Source organism: Delphinapterus leucas, chromosome 10 (assembly GCF_059928025.1).
Source record: "Delphinapterus leucas isolate spDelLeu-1000000601 "Yukka" chromosome 10, BTC_Dleu_Yukka2, whole genome shotgun sequence".
NCBI classification, from domain to species: Eukaryota; Metazoa; Chordata; class Mammalia; order Artiodactyla; family Monodontidae; genus Delphinapterus; species Delphinapterus leucas.
This window is the reverse complement of record NC_143138.1, coordinates 33,079,679-33,104,479: the sequence shown is the minus strand read 5'-3', so window position 1 is coordinate 33,104,479 and position 24,801 is coordinate 33,079,679. Positions and strand designations below refer to the sequence as shown.

General features: G+C 36.6%; 1 protein-coding gene across 9 annotated transcripts in view; it reads left to right on the top strand.

Annotated features, from left to right (window-relative positions):
• UBR2 (ubiquitin protein ligase E3 component n-recognin 2) overlaps nucleotides 1-24,801 on the top strand; it is a 123,789-nt gene that overhangs the window by 32,529 nt on the left and 66,459 nt on the right. For 8 of the 9 annotated variants that reach the window (XR_016394612.1, XM_089918707.1, XM_089918706.1 and 5 more), the window contains exons 3-7: nucleotides 9,931-10,009; nucleotides 12,055-12,168; nucleotides 18,739-18,869; nucleotides 20,796-20,934; nucleotides 21,664-21,726. Coding sequence is in view for 8 of the 9 variants with exons in the window: in XM_089918707.1 (XP_089774833.1) it covers nucleotides 9,931-10,009; nucleotides 12,055-12,168; nucleotides 18,739-18,869; nucleotides 20,796-20,934; nucleotides 21,664-21,726 (526 nt within the window). In the remaining variant the exon portion in view is untranslated. The remainder of the gene's footprint in view (nucleotides 1-9,930; nucleotides 10,010-12,054; nucleotides 12,169-18,738; nucleotides 18,870-20,795; nucleotides 20,935-21,663; nucleotides 21,727-24,801) is intronic. The other variant, XM_089918711.1, reaches the window with a different exon arrangement.

Genomic DNA, 24,801 nt, shown 5'->3' with positions numbered 1-24,801 from the left:
AATAGAATGCTCTGGAATATTACAAAGTGGTTCCTTTTACCCATCTTCTGCTGGAAGCACGAGAGAATTTTTCTCTGATATTCACTGTGAGAACCTAGTAGAACTCCAGGAAATTAAAGCCACTAAAGTATGAGACCCCCTATGACCAGGTCGCTGGAAATTTTTTTTTTTTTTATGGCTGTGTTGAGTCTTCATTGCGGCGCACAGGCTTCTCATTGCGGTGGCTTCTCGTTGCGGAGCGCGGGCTCTAGGCGTGCGGGCTTCAGTAGTTGTGGCACGCGGACTTCAGTAGTTGTGGCTCACAGGCTTCAGTAGTTGTGGCTCACGGGCTCTAGAGCTCAGGCTTAGTAGTTGTGGTGCACAGGCTTAGTTGCTCCACGACATGTGGGATCTTCCCAGACCAGGATCGAACCCGTATCCCCTGCATTGGCAGGCGGATTCTTAACCACTGAGCCACCAGGGAAGTCCTCCTGGAATTTTTAATTTTTCAAACTTGATCACACTGAGCCTTCAACAGTTGGTTAATTACAGTTCATGTTTCCCTACCTCAGCACTGGTTCCTGTGGAGGTTTGTGCTAGTGGCTTTCTGCTCTCATAAGTTGTTATTCTCTGTGTTCTCTCCTGTTCTCTCCTGTTGGTCTCTCCAATTTTGGGGTTAGCAGTTTGCCCTATGACTTCACTTGTCTTGCTTGTCTAAGAAGAGTTGTTGATATTTCAGTTTGTTCAGCTTTTTACTGTTGTTAGGACAGAGTGGCGACCTCCAAACTTCTTACATGCTGGGCTGGAAACTGCAAGTCTGTGCTCATTTTTTTAAAGCATATTTTCCTGAATATAGAATTTTGGGTTGATACTTTCTTTTCCTTTTCAGTGTTTTAAGATCCTGACCTCTATGGTTTCTGATGATAAGTCAGCTTTTATTAGCATATCTATATTCCCTTATGTGAAATGTGTTGGCTTTCTCTAGCTGCCTTCAAGTTTTTTACTTTATCTTTGAATTTTAACAGTTTGATTATGATACGCCTAGCTATATGTTCTTTGTATTTATCTTCTTGGGGCTCCTTGAGTCTCTTGGATCTGTAAGTTGATGTCTTTAACCAAATTTGGGAAATTTAGGTTACTATATCTTCAAATATATTTTCTGCCTTGTTTTTGCCACTCTTGGGACTCCAGTTACAGTATAATTGAGGGACTGTAATTAGTACAGCAGTGCATATGTATAACCTATCAATATAAATTTATTAATATAAATATATATGTAATATGAGTATATTTACATATAGATAGATGGTGCGTGCTCTAAACATTCTAATAAAAGGGATCCATGATCAAGAGAGTTTGGAGATGGGTGCTTTCACCAACCCCCAACTTACCTTTAATATAATGGCATTTAACGACTGGTACAGTAACTATGCACATTTGTCTTTTCTGTTAAATGATGGGCTCCTAGAGGACAAGCCACTGGCTTTACTTTTCTTAATAATTATATAAAAATATAAAGACAATGGTTCTCAGATTTTTAAAAATCCCAAAATATTATCTGTGAGAGGCAAAGTAAAATAGAAAGTTGCTAAAAATAGGAATAGAAACAGTGGAGAAAAATATACCAGGCCAAAAGTATGATACAAAAGAAAGCTAAAGGGCTTCCCTAGTGGCGCAGTGGTTGAGGGTCCGCCTGCTAATGCAGGGGGCGCGGGTTCGTGCCCCGGTCCGGGAGGATCCCACGTGCTGCGGAGCGGCTGGGCCCGTGAGCCATGGCCGCTGGGCCTTCGCGTCCGGAGCCTGTGCTCCAGAACGGGAGAGGCCACAGCAGTGAGAGGCCTGCATACCGCAAAAAAAAAAAAAAGAAAGCTAAAGTAGCAGTTTTCATATTTGACAAATTTAATATTTATGGTAGAAAACGTAAGGGACACAGAAAGACAGCCCAATTAAAAAATGGGCAAAGGATTTGAATAGACATTTCTCTAAATGCTCTGGTTGGTTATAGTTGCACAACCTTGTAAATATATTAAGAACCACTAAGTTGTATACTTTAAGAAGGCGAATTTTATAATATGTGAATTATATCTCAATTTTAAAAAAGTGATCTGGGGCTTCCCTGGTGGCGCAGTGGTTGAGAGTCCGCCTGCCGATGCAGGGGACACGGGTTCGTGCCCCAGTCCGGGAAGATCCCACATGCTGCGGAGCGGCTGGGCCCGTGAGCCATGGCCGCTGAGCCTGCGTGTCCGGAGCCTGTGCTCCGCAACGGGAGAGGCCACAACAGTGAGAGGCCCACGTACCGCAAAAATAAATAAATAAATAAAATAAAATAAAAAAGTGATCTGTATATTTTGTCTTAAAGACCAAACCTCACTTAATTCTCAAGGCTTAGAGCCATGCAGATTGTTCTCCCACTATATTTATTGCAAAAAGAATTAGAAACAAATAACAAAAGAGTAGGTTAGACAAAGTTTGAGAACTAACATTGCTAACATTAAGTAAAAGAAAATCACTGAAATTACTGAGGAAATTTAGAAACAGAACTGAATATAAGATTACATGTTGAAATTTGGGGGGCATAGCTAAAGTAGTATTTAGAAGGAAATGTATAACTTTAAAATGTTTGCCCAAAAAAATAAAGGATAAAAATAAACTATACAAACATACATTTCCTGGCTGTGTCTGCTGAAAGGGCCTAGAAACAATGAAACTACCATAGCAGTGAGCATGCCTGGTACCCAAATACTGGTTTCTAAATACCGTTGACCAATAAAAAGAATCAGAGTTCCATGGAGGAATGATTGATTCCAGGGCTGGGACAAGGAAGATAAAAAATTAGCCTGGAACATGTTATGTTGCCAGAGGTAAGAAAGTCCTCAAAAAGGAACAGGGCCTGTTGAAAGGGCATGGGGACCAAACTGAAAGAGTTCCCAATGGCCATAGCTAAAACAATTTGGGTAATGAAATAAGTAATGATAGTATTAAATTATAACCCATAGAATAAAATAAATATCCATGAGTCCGTACTCTTTGAGTAAATAAGTGGGAGAGAAGGGATGTTTTCAGTAGTTTTCCTGTATTGAAGAGTTACAGTTAATAAATAAAACAGAAAATCATCATTAGGCAAGTAACACAGTAATAATTGTAGTCTAGATCCATTGGTAGATGCTAAAGCTAGTGGATGAAATTTTGAGGAGAAATAGGAGGATGTTTGCATAGTCACAAAGTATCTCCCCAAATATATTTAATTACAAAAGGAACAATAACAACTTTACAGTGAAGAAATCCGGCAGACACCATCTTAATGAAGTGAGCAAAGGTAACATCACCAGTAATAAAGCATATCAGATCAACACGTGGCCCATGTTATGATGCACTGAGAAAGACACAGCATCATTCCTCTGGTGTTTTTGCCAAAAATGCATAACTCAGTCTAATCATGAAAACATCACAAACGCAAATTGTGGAACATCTGCAAAATAACTAACCAGTACTCTTCAAAAGGGTTATGGTCTCAAAGCCAAGAAAAGACTGGGGAACTGTCAATCTTTTGGAGATTAGAGGAGATTAAGGAGAAATTACATTTAATGTAATGTGGGAGCCTGTGTTGGATCCAGAAAAGAAAAAAAGGACCTTAGTGGGAAAACCAATGATATTTGAATAAGGTCTGTAGTTAATAATATTGTACCAGTGTTTTTGGTACAATTTCCTTGTCCAATTTCCTTGTACTATGGTTAACATTAAGGAAAGCTTGGTAAGGGTGTAAAGGAACTCTACTATTTTTGCAATTTTTCTATAAATAAAATTATTTCAAAGATAAAAAAGAAAAATAAGGTAAACATTGAGTTCAGGAAGTTTGTAGAAATAGAACAATTGAGCACACTCAAAGGTAAAAGAAGAAAGGAAATAAAAAGATCAGAAAATGAAGCAAAAGTAAAAAGTTGAGATACTTACTCTCTGGAATTATTAAGGTAGTTTTCTGAGAAGACTGAGTAAGAAAAGAGAAGATACACATATATAAAATTCAGAATGAAGATTGAGACGTACACTCACTGCATTCCTTTTAGTGATGTCATTTCTTGCCGAACCTGGGCCCTCTCCGTTGTTGTGATTAAAAAGCAAATACCTGTGGAATAAGAAATGAGGGTGGTGGTATCCAGTCTGATTCTAAGATTTGAGAAATTGTGCAGTGCCTAACAGGTACTAAGTTCTTTGAGTCTAACTGTTTGATAAATAGAATGATTAGGTGTTTCATTTGGTCTAGTGATACCCTGAAAGAAACTGTTGAGACACTAAAGATGCCATGAACTAAGAAAGTTTGACAACCTCCGAAATATGAGAATTATGAATAAGTAAATGCTAAAAAGAAATTGAAAATGTAGATGAAATGGATAAATTTGTAGGAAAATGATAGGCAACTTGAATATAGTATGAAGACATTGGAATGGCAATCAAAGATCTTCCCTCCCAAAAATCGCATACCTGGATGACTGTGTATGGGTGAGTTCTATCAAATTTTGAAGGAACAGTTAATTCCTTTCTTAAACAAGTTACTGCAGAAAAGAGGGAAAGAGTGAATACTGCCTAACTCTTTATGCAGCTACTTAATAAGCTTGATTTGAAACCCTGATAAATTCAAAAGGAGATATTATAAAGCCATTTCCCTTATTAATGTAGATGAAAGGGATCCTAAATAAAATATTAGCTATCTGAATCCAAGAATATACTAAAAGAGTGATGCATCATGATCAAATGGAATTTAGTTTAACAATCCAAAGGTAGTTCATCTTTAAAACAATTATTGATGTAATTCACCATTTTAATAGTTGAGAAAAGAAAAATGTTTTTCTGATTTGATTCAGAAAAGCATTTTATGTATTTCAATTATTGTTTGTGATTTAATTCTTAGCAAACAAAGAATATATAAGGGAACTTTATTGAGTATTTGTATATTAGATTTTTTAAAGTTTTTTATTATAGACAGTTTCAAACATAATAAAGGTAGGGTGAGTGGTACAATAGACGTGACAGGGAATCATTGCTCAGCTTCAGCAATTATCAATATATGGCAACTCTTTTTAATCTATATACACACACATACACTCTCATACACTTTTTTCCTGCCCTGCTAGATTATTTTGAAGCATATTCCAGACAACATGCTCTTTTTAATCAATACTGAGTATGTACCTTTTTTCTCTATAACCATTAATATCCTAAAATAATTAACACTAATTCCTTAATATTATCTGCTTTCTAGCAGAGTTGAAATTGTCCTGATTGACTCATAACTGTGAATTTAGAGTTCACACATTGCATTTGGCTGTTATTCTTCATTTTTTCTTTTAAACTATAATAGCTCTTTTACCTCTTTCCTTCCTTCTTTTTTCCATTATGTTACTAAGAAACCAGGTCATTTGTTCTATGGAATTTTCCACATTCTAGATTTGGCTGATTGTGGCCCCATGGTGTTGCTTAAATGTTTCTTTTATCCCTGTCTTTCCTCGAAACAGGTAGCTAGGCTTGATTAACTTCTATTATTGGGGGGGAGTGGATAATAATTTCATAATTATTGATGCATAACTTTTTTTTTTAACGAACTTTATTCTTTTTTTTTGCGGTACGCGGGCCTCTCACTGTTGTGGCCTCTCCCGTTGCGGAGCACAGGCTCCAGATGCGCAGGCTCAGCGGCCATGGCTCACGGACCTAGCTGCTTCGCGGCATGTGGGATCTTCCCGGACCGGGGCACGAACCCGTGTCCCCTGCATCAGCAGGCAGACTCTCAACCACTGCGCCACCAGGGAAGCCCAACTTTATTATTTTTATTTATTTATTTTTGGCTGCATTGGGTCTTCGTTGCTGCGCGGGCTTTTTCTAGTTGCAGGGAACAGGGGCCACTCTTCGTTGTGGTGCGCGGGCTTCTCATTACGGTGGCTTCTGTTGTTGTGGAGCACAGGCTCTAGGCACGTGGGCTTCAGTAGTTGTGGCATGTGGGCTCAGTAGTTGTGGCTCAAGGTCTCTAGAGCATAGGCTCAGTAGTTGTGGTGCACGGGCTTAGTTGCTCCACGGCATGTGGGATCTTCCCGGACCAGGGCTCGAACCTGTGTCCCCTGCATTGGCAGGTAGATTCTTAACCACTGCACCACCAAGGAAGCCTGATGCATAACTTCTTAATTCTTAATATCAGGAAGTATATGATGCTTGGCTGCTTTTGTTAAAATTGATCAGTGGGTTTAGGCACCTGGCACAAGTACCCATCGTGAAGGTCTCCAGCAGCCTCTTATTTATTGATGTTTTTTGCCGCGCCCTGTGGCATGTGGGATCTTAGTTCCCCAACCAGGGATTTAACCTGTGCCCCCTGCGTTGGAAGCACGGAGTCTTAACCACTGCCAGGGAAGCCCCTCCATCAGCCTTTTTACCTAATGTTTTAGCAGTCACTGATGCTTGCTGCCTGGATCGTTATTCATTAGGGGGTAGCAAAATGTTGCTACTCTAATTTATCATCTCTTCTTTGTTTATAAGCTAGTCTTTTATGAAAGAAACAGTCCTCATCGATCCTTCAATAACCCTGAGGCACAGTTTATATAGGAAAGACAAGATAAATGCTTGATTCTTTCTAGAAGAGCACTTTCTTAGTAAACCTACAGTGAACATAATACTTAGATGTGTTTACTTTAATATCTAAAGTAAGAAAAGGGTGCCTACTACTACTGCTCTTGTTTAACATATTACTAGAAGTTCTTGTCAACAGTATAAGGGAATCAGAATAACTACTGTAAGGAAAAAGATAAAATTGTCATTATGTACAGACTATACACATTTACTTCAGGGGAATAAAACAGAATCAGCAAACTATTAAAACTGCCTTGAGTTCATCAAGGGTCTTAAAAATCAATACTATTTCTTTTCATCATCCTTAACCAGCTAGAAAATGAAATTTTTAAAAAATGTGTATCATTAAAACAACAAAACCTAGAAAGTACCTAGATATTAGTCTAATCAAGAATACACAGGCCTCATTAAGAAAAATTTTAAACTTCAATAAAAGATATAGGAAATAATCATGGACATGATAATTTACTCTTATAAGGATATTATTACTTCTGAAGTTTATCAATAAATTCCAAATAATCTCTGTCAAAATTTTAGCTGGGTATTTTCGAGGAACTCTGTAAACTTATTGTGTAGAAGAATAAATAATAATTCACGAATAGTTAAATCAACCTTTAAAAAAGGAGAATAACGGGGAATTTACCCTATCAGATATTAAGATATATCAATACTACAAAAAGCCATAGTAATACCGTGTGGAATAGTATAAGAAGAAACAAATAGATCACTCTTAGAGAGCTTAGATAATAGACCCAAAGATATATGGGAACTTAATATGTTATATAGGTGACAGCACAGTCAATAGGTAAAAGTTAGGTTGTTTAGTAAATGGTTTTAGAAAAAGCAGCTCATTATATATGGAGAAGTAAAACAGTATCTCTATCCTATGTCATATGCAAAGGTAGATTCCAGATGGATTAAACACCTGGGGAAGATAAAACCAAAAGGTTTAATAGAAGAAAATTATTTTCTTTAAAAACATATATATTTTTGTGACCTAGGGTTGGGGAAGGAACTTCTAAAACCTCAAAGCACAAACGAATTTTTGTGTAAATTTAATTGCATCAAAATAGGGAGCTCTATTTAACAAAGGACCCCATGGGCAAAACTAATATACATGTGACAAATGGGAGGCAATATTTGCAATGTTTAAATTGCCAAGTGATTAATGTCCTCTATACTAGACTATATAGGAAACTCCTGCAAATAAACAAGATAAAGAAAGCAATCCCAGCAGAAAAATGGGCAAAGGATATAAACAGGCAGTTTATAGAAAAGGAAATCCTCAAAGCAGTAAGCATATGAAGAGTTGCTCAAATGTATTAGCAGTCAGAGAAATACAAATTAAAACAGTAAGATAGGGGCTTCCCTGGTGGCTCAGTGGTTAAGAATCCTCCTGCCAGTGCAGGGGACACGGGTTCAAGCCCTGGCCCAGGAAGATCCCACATGCTGCGGAGCAACTAAGCCCATGTGCCACAACTGCTGAGCCTGTGCTCTAGAGCCCGCAAGCCACAACTACTGAGCCTGTGTGCCACAACTACTGAAGCCCGCGCACCTAGAGCCTGTGCTCTGCAACAAGAGAAGCCACTGCAATGAGAAGCACATGCACTGCAATGAAGAGTAGCCCCCGCTCGCTGCAACTAGAGAAAGCCCACGTGCAGCAATGAGGACCCAATGCAGCCAAAAAAAAAAAAAAGACAGTAAGATATTTCATATATGTTAAGCTGGCACATATTAGCAAACGAGATAAAAACCAAATGCTGATGAAGATGCAGGTTAAAAAAACTCTTACAAAAAAAAAACTCTTACACACTGCTGGGGCACATGTAGCCACTCTGGACAGTAGCATGGCACTCAGAATTAAAACTCTATATGTGTATGACCCAGCAATTCTGCTCTTGCGTTTATATGCCGAAGAAAATCTCAGTCAGATCCATAAGAAAACATTTACAGGGATATTCATTGCAGCATTATTTGTGGTAGAAAGGCATTAGAGGTAATCCAGGTGTCCGGTGCAGGGATAGTAGAGAGAAAAAATGTTTTGGATACATGCCATGGCATATTATATACCAGTCAGAAACAGCAAATCAAATGTGCACATACAAAATGAATGAATTATGTTACAGAATTGAAAAAGAACAGAATGAGATATAACACAGTAAGATTTACACACATCAAAAATACATGCACTCGGGGCTTCCCTGGTGGCACAGTGGTTGAGAGTCTGCCTGCCGATGCAGGGGACACGGGTTCATGCCCGGGTCCGGGAAGATCCCACATGCTGTGGAGCGGCTGGGCCCGTGAGCCATGGCCGCTGAGCCTGCGCGTCCAGAGCCTGTGCTCTGCAGTGGGAGAGGCCACAGCAGTAGGAGGCCCGTGTACCACAAAAAAAAAAAAAAAAAAAAAAATACATGCATTCAGTAAACAATAAGGATTTACTGTATAGCACAGGAAACTATATTCAGCACCTTGTAATAACCTATAATGGAAAAGAATCTGAAATATATATATATACACACACACATATATATATCCAAATCACTCTGCTGTACACGTGAAACTAATAAAATATTGTAAATCAACTACAATTTTAAAAATAAATTTTTTTTTAAATACATGCATTCAAAACATTTTGCAAGAACACATACAAATTAAAGGGCACACAATAGGCATAGTAGGGTGGTTGCTTATGAGGATACAGAAACAAGGATAAGGGGAAATTTAAAGATTTTCATGACACCTCATCTCATTTCATAGAATCATAGAAATTATTTAAGATATGATCTGTAAATGTATCTAAATGGCAGTATGATAAAAGCAAATGAAATGATCGAAGGCACCACTGTCAACCCATTCACTTTGTGGAACTCCTACTCCCCCATCAGGATGTCTTATGGACCATAGGTTTGTGTGACCATCAGATATACAGACCGAGTGTGGAGACCCATGTCAGCTTGTATATTGAACACTTAATACGTTATTGCCATTTAAATTAGTTAAAATATCTTAAGAATTTATAATATTTAAAATCTATTCCAATACATCTGTGTGTTTTAATATAAAATAGGATTTCCCCAAATCTTTAGGGAAAATTGCCATTCTAGTAATATGTGCCTTCTAAGACCCCCTAGTGCACATCCAGTATGAGAAGCAGGTTCTTAAGCTGACTGCATTGATCAAAGATCTGACAGATCTTTGGGAAAAATAATTTCTTTTCTTCTAACACTAAGGCATTTCACTATTCTGGCTCTTCCAAGATGGATTCCAATTTGAAATATTATGTGGTAAAATATACAGTTATTTTATGACACTCTGATTTTTTTTTTTTCTTTAACTTTACAGAGACTGTGCAGTTGATCCAACTTGTGTTTTATGCATGGAGTGCTTTTTGGGAAGTATTCACAGAGACCATCGATATAGGGTTAGTAATATCCAGATAATAACCACACCTAGTATTGAATTTTATACTCAATACCTTTTCTTTTCAAAATTCCAAGATTTAACACTGAAACAGGGGAAAGCGGTTTAAGAAATGTGTTACTCAAATACCATTAAACATACGATGGCAGTGTAGAGATGAATTATGAATCCAGATTTCATGGAACACATGGTTTAAGATTAAAAGACTATAGATAACAGCTCTTTCAGTATTGGTTTTCAACTAGTTTGTTTTGTTATTTTTTTAATGTTTATTATCTTTATAATTCTAGGTTTATAAAGCAAGTTATCAAAAATTAGAGGATAAAGGTGAGAGTTAAAATGCAAGAGGGAGGTTCTGAAGGGAGATGAGTGAGCAATGAAGTAAAAGTGACAGGATTATACCATTAAGAAATGGTTCTGTCTGTTGGTCAGCTTCTACAGAATTGTCATTTCTTAATATTAAAGAGGCATCTACTACAATGTAGAAAAGGGCCAACTTCAGAACATAAGACTAACCAATTTTTTTTTTTAACTGCTGTAATGCAATCAGTACTTTTCCAAAAATCAAGTATGTTTGCTTTTAAGTCAGGGATACAAAATACATAGGCAGATTATTGCTAAGCCTGTCCTCGTTCCTCTACTGGAAGCTGAAGACAGAGCTATGAACATTCAAAAATTTAGGGAACTGTTAGTAGCTGGAACTTTTCACCCTAATCTCAAATAAAACTAGAGAAGAAATACTACAATCTTACTAATTCAAGACTTTTGATTCAGGACTTTTCCTCCTGTTTGTTTTTATTTCCTCTACCCGAGTATTGTTAACAGTGAACTAAAACAGCTGCAAAATTGAATTCATATTTTTATATGTTCTTTTTTTTTTTTTTGCGGTACACGGGCCTTTCACTGTTGTGGCCTCTCCCACTGCGGAGCACAGGCTCTGGACGCGCAGGCTCAGTGGCCATGGCTCATGGGCCCAGCCGCTCCATGACATGTGGGATCTTCCTGGACCGGGGCACGAACCCGTGTCCCCTGCATCGGCAGGCGGACTCTCAACCACTGTGCCACCAGTGAAGCCCTATATGTTCTTTTTATTTTCATAAATCAGTAAGAGAATCCTAGTTTCCTTTAAACTGTTCTACCTATCTTTGGTTACCAGAACACGCATAAAAGCTATAGGGTGATGTTATCATTTTCCATATGGCTGCCTGCCCATGTTTCTTGGCATATATCTTTGCAGCCCCTAAGAATAACTGTCATTTGTGAGTTTACATTAATTACCTTGTGATATGTAACACACAAATACTTTGGGCAAAATATGAAAGGCTCTTTCTAAAATTTCCTTCTCATACCCATCCATAAACTCTCACAGTATTTTTTAAAAAAGCAAAATTTCCAGTCTACTAATTATTAAATAATAGGTTTTATCTTGCTAGATTCCTTGAATCATTGCTACATCTTAAGGAAGCATGAATAATTTTGAAGCCCACGGGTGGTAAAAGGTTTTATGACTAGGCACTCAGTGTTTCCTTTTCAAAGAATGCTATTTAGAGAGTGTTAGAAAAGAAAAATAAACTATTTCTGTAGTTTTTTTGGTCACTTTCTCTAATGCAGATGCACTCTTATTAGACTTTTGTAGAAGATAGCAGCTATAGGAATCTTTGTCACTCTTGAATCTGTTACGTTATAACCTGGTAGCATAGATACCAGCAGTATACCAATTTAGCCAAAACCTAGCAAGAAAGCCCTTGTTATTTTCCTAATTAGGAAGTCATGCAAGTGGACATATTTTACCTCTTTAAAATAGCTGTAGCTTGCTAGACACTACAGAATAGCTTATTTTATTTTGAAATCACTTAAATTAGCCTATAGGCTTATTTAAAATCAGCTTTAAAACATTGAGAGGTTTGGCATTTTATTTAATTTTATCCCTCCAAAGAAATTAACACTTCAGCAACGTTATTTCCTTAGCACTTGATATTCCTATTTATAATCCAATAGCCCTCAGTAAATACTTATTGACAAGATACTTTACAATTTTTTTTCAAGATGACAACATCAGGAGGTGGAGGTTTCTGTGACTGTGGTGATACTGAAGCTTGGAAAGAGGGTCCTTACTGTCAGAAACATGACCTTAACACCTCTGAAATTGAGGAAGAAGAGGTAAAAACATTTTCACAAAATTGTTCCTAAGGAAATACTGTCTTAACCATGTGTTTGAAATATTTTCAGACATAAGAATTAGGTTATAATATAGCAATGGATAAATAAAATATCAATAGTCCTCTCACTATTAACAGTGACCAAGTATATACTTCGAAAGTTTTTTGCATTTTATGGATGGCATACCAGTACTAGTAGAACACACTTGAAATTCTAGAAATTTAATTTAATTTGGACTTTTGCATTTGTTTGTTTTATTTTAAGCATATGAGTTTTTTTAAGTCCTCATTTATTATTAAAGGAATTATTTTTCCTATATATGTAGATCAGTTAACTTAGTTGGTTTTTGTTTGTGTTGTGACTAAGACTTTGTAGATCAGATACCTTTCTTTTCTGTAGTCCTACATGGCAGCCAATCCTACTCGTCATCTCCTGGTAAATCAGTGTCATTGGATATGTGATGAGACCAAACACTGGGATGATAGCTCAGTACAAGTTATACTCATTCCAGCTGTAAATATGTGCTTTCTAAAATTGTTGTTGATCCTTTATTATTTTTCTCTAAATGATATTTGTAATGATATAATGGGCTCTCACTAAACAAATACTTGAAACTCTGCTGTTTGTGACAATCTGATGTTTAAGATCCTTATTTCAGATTTTAATTTTAAATGGCAGAGAGATGGGTACATTAAAAGAACTTATGCATTGTTAGTAAGTAGGTCTGATACCGATTTGGGGCAAGTGGACCTTAATAGTCCTTCCTAGTGCACATGTCTTCCTGGTCTCAGATATTTTAACAGAACGACCAGAGAACTTACGGTGTAGGACAGTATCTTTTAGACTGTGTTTCACTGTGTTTTAGACAGATGAAAATTTGTGCAGAATGATTCAGTGCTATAGAAAACATATATTTGTTTGTGTTTCATTTGCTTTGTGCATGTGCTCTAGGATTTGCTACAGAGAGATGCCAAGTGATTAGGGTTTCAGATTTCTCCACTGCAATTGGAGCAGCTCTGTTTTTATCTCTTACATACTGGGTTGGCATTCTGTATATAAAAATATAAGCAAGGCAAACAAAGACATATTTGGAAAAAATGGTTTTGCTTTTGAAAAAAAATTGAAAGCTAGTGTAAAACTTTAGGACTCTGGGAGAAAATATTTGCAAGTCATATCTGATAAGTGTCTGGTATCCAGAATATATATCTTACAACTCAACAACAAAAAACACAATTAAAAGTGGCCAGAGGACCTGAATAGACATTTCTCCAAAGAAGATATAATACAAGTGACCAACAAACACATGAAAACATGCTCAAGAGTATTAGTCATTAGGGAAATGTAAATCAAAACCACAGTGAGATACCACTTCACACCCACTAGGATGGCTGTAATCAAAAAAGTGGCAAATAGGTGTTGGCGAGGCTATAGAGAAACTGGAACTCTGTACAGTGCTAGTGGGAATGCAAAATGATTTAGCACTGTGGAAAACAGTTTGGCTATTCCTCAAAAGTTAAACATTGCCATGTAAGCCTGTAATTTCACTTCTAGGTATATACCCAAAAGAATTAAAAACAAGTATTCAAATAAGTACATGCACACACATTAGTAGCAGCATTATTCATAATAGCCAAAAGGTGGAAACAGTCAAAATGTCTATCAGTATGTGAATGGATAAACATACAGTGTAATATTACTTAGCTGTAAAAAGGAATGAAGTACGGATACATGTTGCAACGTGGATGAACTTTCAAAACATCAGGATAAGTGAAAGAAGCCAGACACAAAGGGTCACATACTGTATTATTCCATTTATGTGAAATATCCAGAATAAATAAATCTGTAGAGAACACAGACTGGTGGTTGCCAGGGAATAGGGAAGGGAAAAATGGAGAAAAACTGCTTAATGGGTAAGGGGTTTTACTTTGTTGAAGTGATAGAAATGTCTTAGAACTAGATAGAGGTGATTGTGGCTCAGCATTATGAATGTACTAGATACCACCAGATTGTTCGCTTTAAATTTTCTAAGAAAAATTATGAATCTGCCTGCAGTTACTCTCTCGGCTTTATCCTCATATATTAGCGGGGTAGCTATCAAATAATGAAGACTTTGGTTAGTTTCCTGAATTTTTAAAAGATGCCAGCAAAATAACCTGCCTGGCTGAAATTGTATGGTCCTGCCTGGAGAATATATATTCCAGCAACTTGACAGAAAATCGAACCTCCAGACTTTGTCATTTAATTCCTATTTAAGAATTCAGTTAAGAGAAATGAAGTCTTCGAGAAGACTATAAGATATTAAAAAGATAACAGATAACATTATATTTAGCATACCTGGTCCCCACTCACTAAATCCATACATTATCTAGGGTTTTTCTATTTTATGCTTGAAATGGAAGAAAGCTATATAATATTTGAAATGAACCTTTTTAGCCTATCATAGAACTGTTTTTATTGAATGTAATTTTTTTGTTATACATTCAGCCTACATCTTAAGAAAAAGTTGTAAAAACTTTTATTATATAGTTCTGTTGGGGTAGTGTTTAGAAGTTCCACAGGTCTTCTCAACTTTTGGCATTTGGGGTGGGACATTCTTCATTGTACAGGCCAGGGATCAGCAAACCCTGGCCCCACAGGCCGGATCTTGTCTGCAACCTGCTACTGGCACCACCATAATCCAAGAATGGTTTTTATATTTTTAAATAGTTGAAGAAAAATCAATAAGGGTAGTTATTTTGTGGCATGTGAAGATTATGTGAAATTCAAATTTCATTATCCATAAATAAAATTTTATGGCAACATAGCCACGCTTAATTGTTCATGTATTGTCTATAGCTGCTTTTCCACTACAACAGCAAAACTGAGTAGCTATGACAGAGACCCTGTAGCCTACAAAAACTGAAATACTTAGTGACTTTTTATAGAAAACCTTTACTGACCCCAGGTATACACTGCCAGAAGCACTGTGTTTATTGTACCTAATTCCCACTCATTAAATGGTAATAGCATCTTCCATCACCGTGACAATAAATGCCCAACTAGTTTTCCAAATGGGCCCTTGAGCATGGGGGGTGAGTACAGAGGCTGGTGGGATGGTACCTTTCCTAGTGTCTCCTTTGTTGATCTTTATAAAAACCGTAAGAAATTTGTCTTAGGTCTCTGCATTAGGAAATGTTACGTTTCTCTTCGTGTGAGTCTCATAACTGACTGTGTTTCCTTTTGTTGGGGCATCTTGAAAACAGCTTGTCTGTAGTAGCTGTATGGAAATTTATATGATTGGCATTTATAAATAGATGTTACCTTGACTTCAGTTTATTTTCCTTCCTTTATTTTCATTTTACCTGCTTTGTATATCTATTTTTTAATACTGTTTTATTACACTGGATGTATTCTAGTTGCTGAAGGGGAATTCCCTGGAGGTCCAGTGGTTAGGACTCCATGTTTTCACTGCCAGTAGCGCTGGTTCAATCCCTGGTCGGGCAACTACGATCCCGCAAGCTGCACTTGGCCAAAAAAAGTTGCTGTAAATCCTTTTTGGAATGAAATTTAATTCATTAACATATATTAACTGAATGAACAACCTCAGTGAAAAATTTATCTGAAATTTTCACTTACCAATGCTGCTTTCATCCCATTTGAATACAGATCAGTGGTAACTAGTAGCTGAATATCATACTAAATACGATTCTTGGTTTATATCATTTAATTCTCAGAACAACCCTCTAAGATAAATACTACTGTTACCCATATATTATAGCTGCGGAAGCTTGAGTCTTAGATTAAGAAACTTGCCTACAGTGTCCCACACAGTAAGTGCTAGAGCTGGGCTTTAAACCTAGGTAGTATAGACAACTCTGACAGTACAGTATACTGGTTTTTGAAAACATTTTTTGGCAGTGGAATTTTTTTAAAATAAAATTTTAATTAAGAAATCCCAATAATAAACAGATAAAAGCAGTATTACTAATGAATTTATTTTTTGTAATTTGGAATGTATATTATTTCTTGTTAGAAAGTCGATTTATAACTTTGGTTTCTAGTTTATTTCTAGTTTTAGTTGGGCAGTGTGGAGAAAACCCTCATTCATACCTTATTTGCATATGACAACAGTTAAACTCTATTATAATATGTACTTACTTTTTTTTCCTTTTTTTCTAAGATTGATTTTTTTGGCTGCATTGGGTCTAGTTGCTGCACACGGGACCTTTCGTTGCAGCGCGCAGGCTCTTCATTGTAGTGTGTGGGCTTCTCTCTAGTTGTGGTGGCAGGTTTTCTCTTCTCTAGTTGTGGCATGCAGGCTCCGGGGCGCGTGGGCTCTGTAATCATGGCGCGCAGGTTCCAGAGCGCATGGGCTCCGTGGTTTGCGGCACGCGGGCTCAGTATTATGGCGCATGGGCTTAGTTGCCCTGCAGCATGTAGATCTTAGTTCCCTGACCAGGTATCGAACCCGCATCCCCTGCATCATAAGGCGGATTCTTTACCACTGGACCACCAGGGAAGTCCCAACCACAGGTAACCTTTTTAACGGCATGCTATTCTTCTAGTTTGGAAGAAGAATAAATCAAAGTTGACTCACAAAGGCTTGCATTCTCTAACATAAATGTCATGAAAAACAATTATTAGTCTTAGATAATACAACATAGGATAAGATGGTTATTTATTTTCTCATTCCAACTGACTTATGCTGTGATACGAGCACTTGGAACAGAAGTCTATTCAAATAACATTTAATTTACCGTTGTACATGAGTAGGCTTGCACAGCCTAGCATCTCTTCACTTCAGAAATAATGTTTTTTAATCAGTAACCCATTTTCAAGAAGTTAACATGTGCATACAAAGATGGCAGAAGAATCTATATCCATAGGCCATTTAAAAATTTGGGTAATCATGGGCTTCCCTGGTGGCGCAGTGGTTGAGGGTCTGCCTACTGATGCAGGGGACACGGGTTCGTGCCCCGGTCCGGGAAGATCCCACATGCCGCGGAGCTGCTGGGCCCGTGAGCCATGGCCGCTGAGCCTGCACGTCTGGAGCCTGTGCTCCACAACGGGAGAGGCCACAACAGTGAGAGGCCCGCGTACCGCAAAAAAATAATTAAAATATGGATAATCATATGTTTTTAAACTGTTGTGTATTTCAAATAGGAAACATCTCTACCAGGCCCTGGGATTTTTAGAACAGAGTTTGGACACTACTGACTTGGATTCTCAAGAATTGGCGGTTGTTTCTGTCCCAACACCATTTAATTCTTATATATCCTGTTTATCATAATTCTTCAATCCTCTAAATGTCTTGTATTATGGGACGTAATTGTAAGAAATGGAATGACTGTATAGTGAGATAGTATCACGAAGAAAACTGAGTTTTGGTTCTACTTTCTATTTTAGTACAGTGTGAGGTTCGTATTATGATTAATAGCCACTCTTTTATGAATCGCCAGAAGGTACCAGTTCCAGTACCTTCTTTGTAGCAGGTGGTTTTGCCATGTTAACTTCTAAAGTCTCCATAAGAAATAGTAGCAAACCTTGGTAGCAGTATAAAAAAAAATTTTTTTTGATGGGACATATAAAGCAGTTTATTGAGAAGAGTTGTAGGTAAAAAGTGCTATAAGACTTTGGAAAATCTTTTTCTTACTTCTTACATTCTTTAAGCCCTAGACCCATCTCCTTTAGGAATCTTTGTCTTTTTTCCTTCATCCTTGACATTATTCTCCTTCTCCATTTGTTTTATATCAGTTCCACTAAGCTGATCCTTGGTGAAGATGCACAGAAATGTTCTGTATCGTTATGTATATTTTCAAGAATGTGCTGGTTCCCATTCAATGATGTTGGAATATATTGATTTTCTTATTGAGAGATGAATATAACACTATTTAGCCATTAAGCTAAATAACATGTTTAGATTTGATAAAGCATTAAGATTAGATTGTGTAAAACATTTTGCCAACCTTGACTGAAAGATAACCTTAGAGTATGTTTATAGTAATACTTTTTTACATTAACCTTGAAATTTAGTGACTTACTGTTAAGTCTAATATACGAAGTTCTCTGTTAAATACATACACAACTTGACTCGCTGAGAGAAAGTGAGTGATTCTTAACAACATCGAGGAGCAGTTTTCTGACCTTGTTGACTTCTCCCCTTTAGAATCCTCAAAATCAGGTTCTCCTTTATACCTATAAAACTAAATATTACTTGTCCATCCTTAGATAACATTCCTTTGTTTATTCTGGAAATTGGGGATTAGAGGGATGTGAAGCTGTAACCATGGTTTGATGTTAGGTTTAAAGATCCTAGAATGCCATTCTAAAATTTTTAGATTGATTTATTAGGCATTGGAGTGCCGTGGAATATTGTGGTTCATATGATTCAGTAATGTGGATTATTATGAAGAGAATGTTTTAGGAAGTTTGATTTGCTGAGATGTAACGTATAGGATCAAATTGAAGAGAAGCTGAAGCTGGAAGATGTCAGCTTTTTACAGTAGTGTTTTGAGGAGGGAGGCAGAATGGGAAAAAGGAGAATTAATGTACATTTAACATGGTTGCATTTTTTTTTTTCTGTTCTTTCAGGATCCTCTTGTGCATTTATCAGAAGATGTGATTGCAAGAACTTATAACATTTTTGCTATTATGTTTCGGTATGCAGTAGAGATATTAACCTGGGAAAAGGAAAGTGAATTGCCACCAGATTTAGAGATGGTGTAAGTACAGCCCATTTATTCCTTGTATTTGTATTTGCTCACACTCAATTTTAACCATTTTGATTCTGATTCCTCAAATTAACTTTAATACAGCTAGGATAGAACATAATCGTTTTTAATAATTAGTTTTCAGCATAATAATAACCTTGGTTTTATAGTTTTTAAATATGTGTGAGCCATTTAATTGGTAGAGGTTTTTCCCTGTTGTTGATTTCACCAATTTATAGTCATATTTTAGCCACATCAAGGCTCTACCACGGTTTCAAGCACAGACATTTTTCTCTTCTTTGTGTGATAAAGCTGTTAAGTTAACTCTACAATTCTTTTTGTTTGTGTATGAGATTTGATTAGGGAATGAGCACTTTGATCTAAGTGAGTTTTCTGGTTTGACTAAATACACAAATTCAGTTTTAACCACTTTTGATTCTAAATTTATATAAAATTTATTCTACACTTTGTGCTTCTTTTAGAGTACATCTAACATTTTTACCATTTGTTCTTAGATTATTGAGGAGATTGCAAATTTGTGACCAGAGAGCTGGATTCTGCTATAGCTGTATTTAAGGTTAAGGGCTTACTTTTCGGCATGAATGTGCTTGCCTCAAGCAGCCTTCTCTTCTACTTTTAATTCTAGCCAAGCTTGTTGGAATTGTATTCACAGTTAAGGTTGAATACAAGTGAGAGTCTAAAAGACATTGGTGGTGTTTCTTTTTTGCTTTCTCAACAGTGTTCCAAATAATTAGGTTGTGGGTTGTTTTTTAGTAAAATGAGGAGTTAGTATTCCTTTTTTGGAAATGTTGAAAATGGCTTAGTTACCTCATGACTTTATCTTCATGTATTTTGAGTTGGGGACCAACTAAGATCTAAATCTGAGATCCAAATTTAGACCGTAGAGAATAGAAGAGTTGTGTTTTTATTTTTCTGTTCCATTGTAAGTTTGGGACCACCAGCATAGAAGGGAAAAGAATCTAACTTGCGTCTCTTGTAATGTTTTCCCATCTTAGTAAATGGCATTTCATCTACCCAAAAACCTGAGTCACGCATACCCACTTAGATTTCGGGTCCAGCTGGTTCTCCCTCTGTCAAGTTGTTTACTTCTGTTCGTCTCCATTACTACTATCCTAGTCCAAATTGCATTAATTTCATCCTTGGACAACATGACGTCCCTAACTAGACTGCCATATCCACTCGTGTCTCTCATGGTCCATTCTCCACATATAGCCAAAGTGAACTTTAAGACAAATCTGACCATAGCTCCTATTTCACTCTTTCAAATCTTTGATTGCCCTTAGGATGGCAAAATCGAAATCCATTACAAGGTCTTTAATATTTCTGCCTATCTCCAGACTAATCTCCTCCTTCCTCCCTGTGCTCCAGCTCCCAGTATTTACTTTTGCCACCTCAGGGCCTTTGCTTTCACTTTCTTCTAGCCCATGGTTTCTCAACCTTCGCACTGTTGGCTTTGGGGGCCAGATATTATGGGCTCTAACTGGTGGACTGTAGAATTTTTAGCAGCATCCTTGGCCTTTACCCACTGGATGCCAGTGGCACTCCCACCCCAGTCATGACAACCAAAAGTTTCCAGACATTGTCCAGTGGTCATCTATGGAGGGTAGAGGAGAATTGCCCCCAATTGAGCACCACTGATAGCCAATTCTGACTTCAGCTCTCAAATTACTTCTTTGGCAGCTCTCTGAACTCCCATACTGGTTTTATCCCACTCTAGCATCCTATTCTTTATGTATAGTATCTATCTTTCCCACCATCCGGTAGTGTCATAGAGTGTGGGGACTACAGATGGCTTCATTACAGGTATGTGCCTAGTACCTAGCACGTTCCCTAGAACAAACTGTGCTCTTAATAAATCATCCTGGAGCAAGGTGATAATGGAAATAGATAATAAATAGTTAATGTTTTATCCCACAGAGAGAAGAGTGACACCTACTATTGCATGCTGTTTAATGATGAGGTTCATACCTATGAACAAGTTATTTATACTCTTCAGAAAGCTGTTAACTGTACACAAAAAGAAGCCATTGGCTTTGCAACTACAGTAGATCGAGATGTAAGTAATTTCATTATATTGATGTCACATAATAAACTTTTAATACAGATAAGTTATCCTAGAAAATTGAGTTAGAGGTATATATATCTAGGCTATTTTTCTTTAATTTCATATGAATATTGACCCAAATATATATTGGGTATAACTGTAAGCTATTGTCAGAAAGTTTAGGAGGAAACATAGATACAGTTGCTCTCATCCTACACAGTGGTTAGAAATATTCAGTTATGAAAATAGAAATTATAGCAGCCTAGAAGAATAAATGTTGTGTTGTTCAAGCATAACAACTTGAACTTATTAATGGCTTGAAAAATGTTAGGATAGTTTTGAAGGAAAATATTTTAATTTACTTTTTAATTAATGAATAGAATAAACATTGTAGATATTAAAAATTGACCAGGGCTTCCCTGGTGCTGCAGTGGTTGAGAGTCCGCCTGCCGATGCAGGGGACACAGGTCCGTGCCCCGGTCCGGGAAGATCCCACATGCCGCGGAGCAGCTAGGCCCGTGAGACATGGCCGCTGAGCCTACGTGTCCGGAGCCTGTGCTCTGCAACCAGAGAGGCCACAACAGTGAGAGGCCCGCGTACCGCAAAAAAAAAAAAAAAAAAAATTGACCAGAGTTGTTATGTGCTCAGATGACACTGTGTTTATTTGTTTACTGTTTCAAAAGTTATTAATACTGAATATAAATATTTTTACAAGTTAATTTCAAATATCTTTATTTACAGGGACGTAGGTCTGTTCGATATGGAGACTTCCAGTATTGTGAACAAGCAAAATCAGTAATTGTGGTAAGTAATTTAAAAATAGTCTACACTCTTATTTTTTATTAGTATAAAACTAGTCCCACATTTTGGTGTGTATGAACACATTCTTCTGTCTTCCTGAATGTAAAGCCACATCAATCAAAAATCATGTTTAGGGGCTTCCCTGGTGGCGCAGTGGTTGAGAGTCCACCTGCCGATGTAGGGGACACGGGTCTGTGCCCCGGTCCGGGAAGATCCCACATGCCGCGAAGCGGCTAGGCCCGTGAGCCATGGCCGCTGAGCCTGCGCGTCCGGAGCCTGTGCTCCGCAACGGGAGAGGCCACAGCAGTGAGAGGCCCGCGTACCGCAAAAAAAAAAAAAAAAATCATGTTTAAATATATGTTACCTGAGCATTGCTTATTGCTTTATCTAGTTTTTTTTTAAGCTACGTAAGATTGATACAGAAAATGAATGTTTAGATGAGATATATATGTATATATTTCTGTCTTCTTATTTTTTTATCAGAGATGTCTTAGAAAGTTTTTTGCTTTCTGTTTTGTTTTTGATAGGGTTTCACATTACTTTTTAGGAATTAAACTGGCCTTTAGCACCAAGATTAGAATTCAAGGGAAGTTGTTTCTTGGTACCTAATAGCAAGGTATGCTGCATATCCTGATAGCATTTAGTGTATAATTTATCTGAAAGAAAACTATTCCCCACATTTAGATTTATTTTTAAAAGTTGTAATTTATTGTTTTTAACTATTCCATGTAACTGCATTTTATGTAAATGTCCTTTTAAAATATAATTTTATATATTGTGAAATATTTTAAATATACAGATGAAAATAGACATAACAGTAAATGCCTGTGTGCTACATTATACCTTATTTTCTTCATATGTATTTTAAATAAATAAAATAGTATAGAGGCCCTTGTATTATCCCCTCTAAATCCCATTCCCCTTCCTCCTTCCCTAGAGATAACTACTTTCATTAATTTATCTTTCGTTTTCATACATGCCTTTATATTTCATCTGTTAAATATCTGTCCATATTATATGTATTGATTTGGAAGTCTTTAAACATTATATAGCAAGATTCATACTGAATATATTATATTGCAATTTGCCTTTTCATTTCAGTGTTGTTTATAGATTTATCTGTGTTGATACATGTATCTGTAAGTATTCCATTGATGACTGTACCATAATTTTTCCATTCTCCAGTTGATGGACAATTAGGATATCTCCAATTTTTTCCTATAACTATCAGTCCTGCTGTGGTCATTTTTTTGTCCTCTTGTTGCATAGAAGCAAAAGTTTCTCTAGGGTATATACCAAGAAATGGAATTTCTGAGTTGTTAGCTTTTGAGCATTTTCAGCTATGCTAGATTTTGCCAAGTTAATCTCCAAAATGGTGGTACCAATATACATTCCAGCCAGCATCGAAGTAGAGTTCCCATATCTCTACCGCTTTGTCAAAACTATATATTGTCAGATTTTTAAAATTTTGCCAACCTGATGTGTATGAATGGCATCTCATCAGTTAAATTTGCACTGCCTTGATTACTGAGTATCTTATTTCATATTTATTGTATTGGTCATTTAAGTTTTCTGTGAATTTCTTGTTCATACCCTTTACCCATTTTTTTGTTGTTAGGTTACTTGTCTTTTTCTTACTCATTTGTAGGGGCTCTTTACATAATCTGAATCCTGATCTTTTGTTGCAGTATCTTTTCCTAATATGTGACTTATTTTAAGCTTATTTGTGATGCTTCTCCTTGAGCAAAAGCTTTAATTTTAATGTAGCAAAATATATTTTTCTCTTCATGAGTTTGTGTCTTATTTAAGAAATTCTTTATTGATAACTGGACATACCCAATTTAATAATACATCAGAAACTATACTGTGGTTGTATAAAAAGAACATGCCCATTCTTAGGAAATGTATACTGAAGTTTTTAGGGATAAAGGGACATTATGCATAAAACTTAACCTTCAGTGGTTTGTTTGTTTTTTTTTAATGCTTGTGTGTGTGTGGAGAAAGAAAGATAATGTGCAAATGATAAAGCAGTTGGAATAGAATGTTTACAGTAGATGAATCCAGGTAAAGGAGGTGTTTTTTTTCCCTTTACATTTGTTGCTTCACAGTGTTATTACGGTTTTTCCCTTAAAAATCAGTACTTGTAATCTCTGGTAGTGTCTGCATAGATATACTATATGCATAATATAGAACAGAAAGTCCAGAAATAGATACTAGTATGAGGAAAATCTAGGAAACAAGTACATTCTAAGGGAGGAGGAGAGCTTCTTAACCAAGACTAGAACCCCAGGAGTTAGAAAAGAACTTATTTTTGGCTACATAAAAAATTTGCATAGTAAAATATTATAAAAAATGTCAGTAGATTTAGAAAAATTATTTCTAACACAAAGGATAGACATTTAATGTTTATGATAAACAGAGCACTCATAGATTATCAGGTAAGGAGCAAACAACAAAATAGAAAAATGGACATATAGGGTATGAAAAGACAATCACAACAGAGAAGATCTAGGTGGTAAATATATGTAAAAAGAGACTCAAACTACCTAGTTTAGTAAAGTGATGGAGATTTCATACCCAACAAGATGGAGAAATTAGAGTGATAAAGTACCTTGCTGGCAGAGATGCAGAGAACAGAAGTACTTGTGTAAAAATAAATTGCTACCACATAATTGGAAAACAATCTAGTAGCATCTGTAATCTCTCTTAGGAATTTATCCTGTAAAAATATAAACACCAGGTAGTGTGTGTACAGAGATGTTCAGTACTACGTTTTTTTTATAGTCATAGAAGACTGTAAACAAAGAGACTATGAATGCCCTTCTCTAAAGAATGTCTAAATCACACCACAGAATATTATTGAGTCATTAACAACAAAAAAACTGTTAACACAAAGATGCGACAGAATATGTGTAGTATCCCATTTTTTGTAAATCAAATAAAAACCTTTATAAATGTGTACATATATAGTACATATAGATGGATAAAATATGCAAAGGTGTACTGTGTTAATGTGGGTTATGGAGATGGGATGAACTGGTGGGTAGAAAGATGATCCAAGCAAAAAAGGAAAAGGGG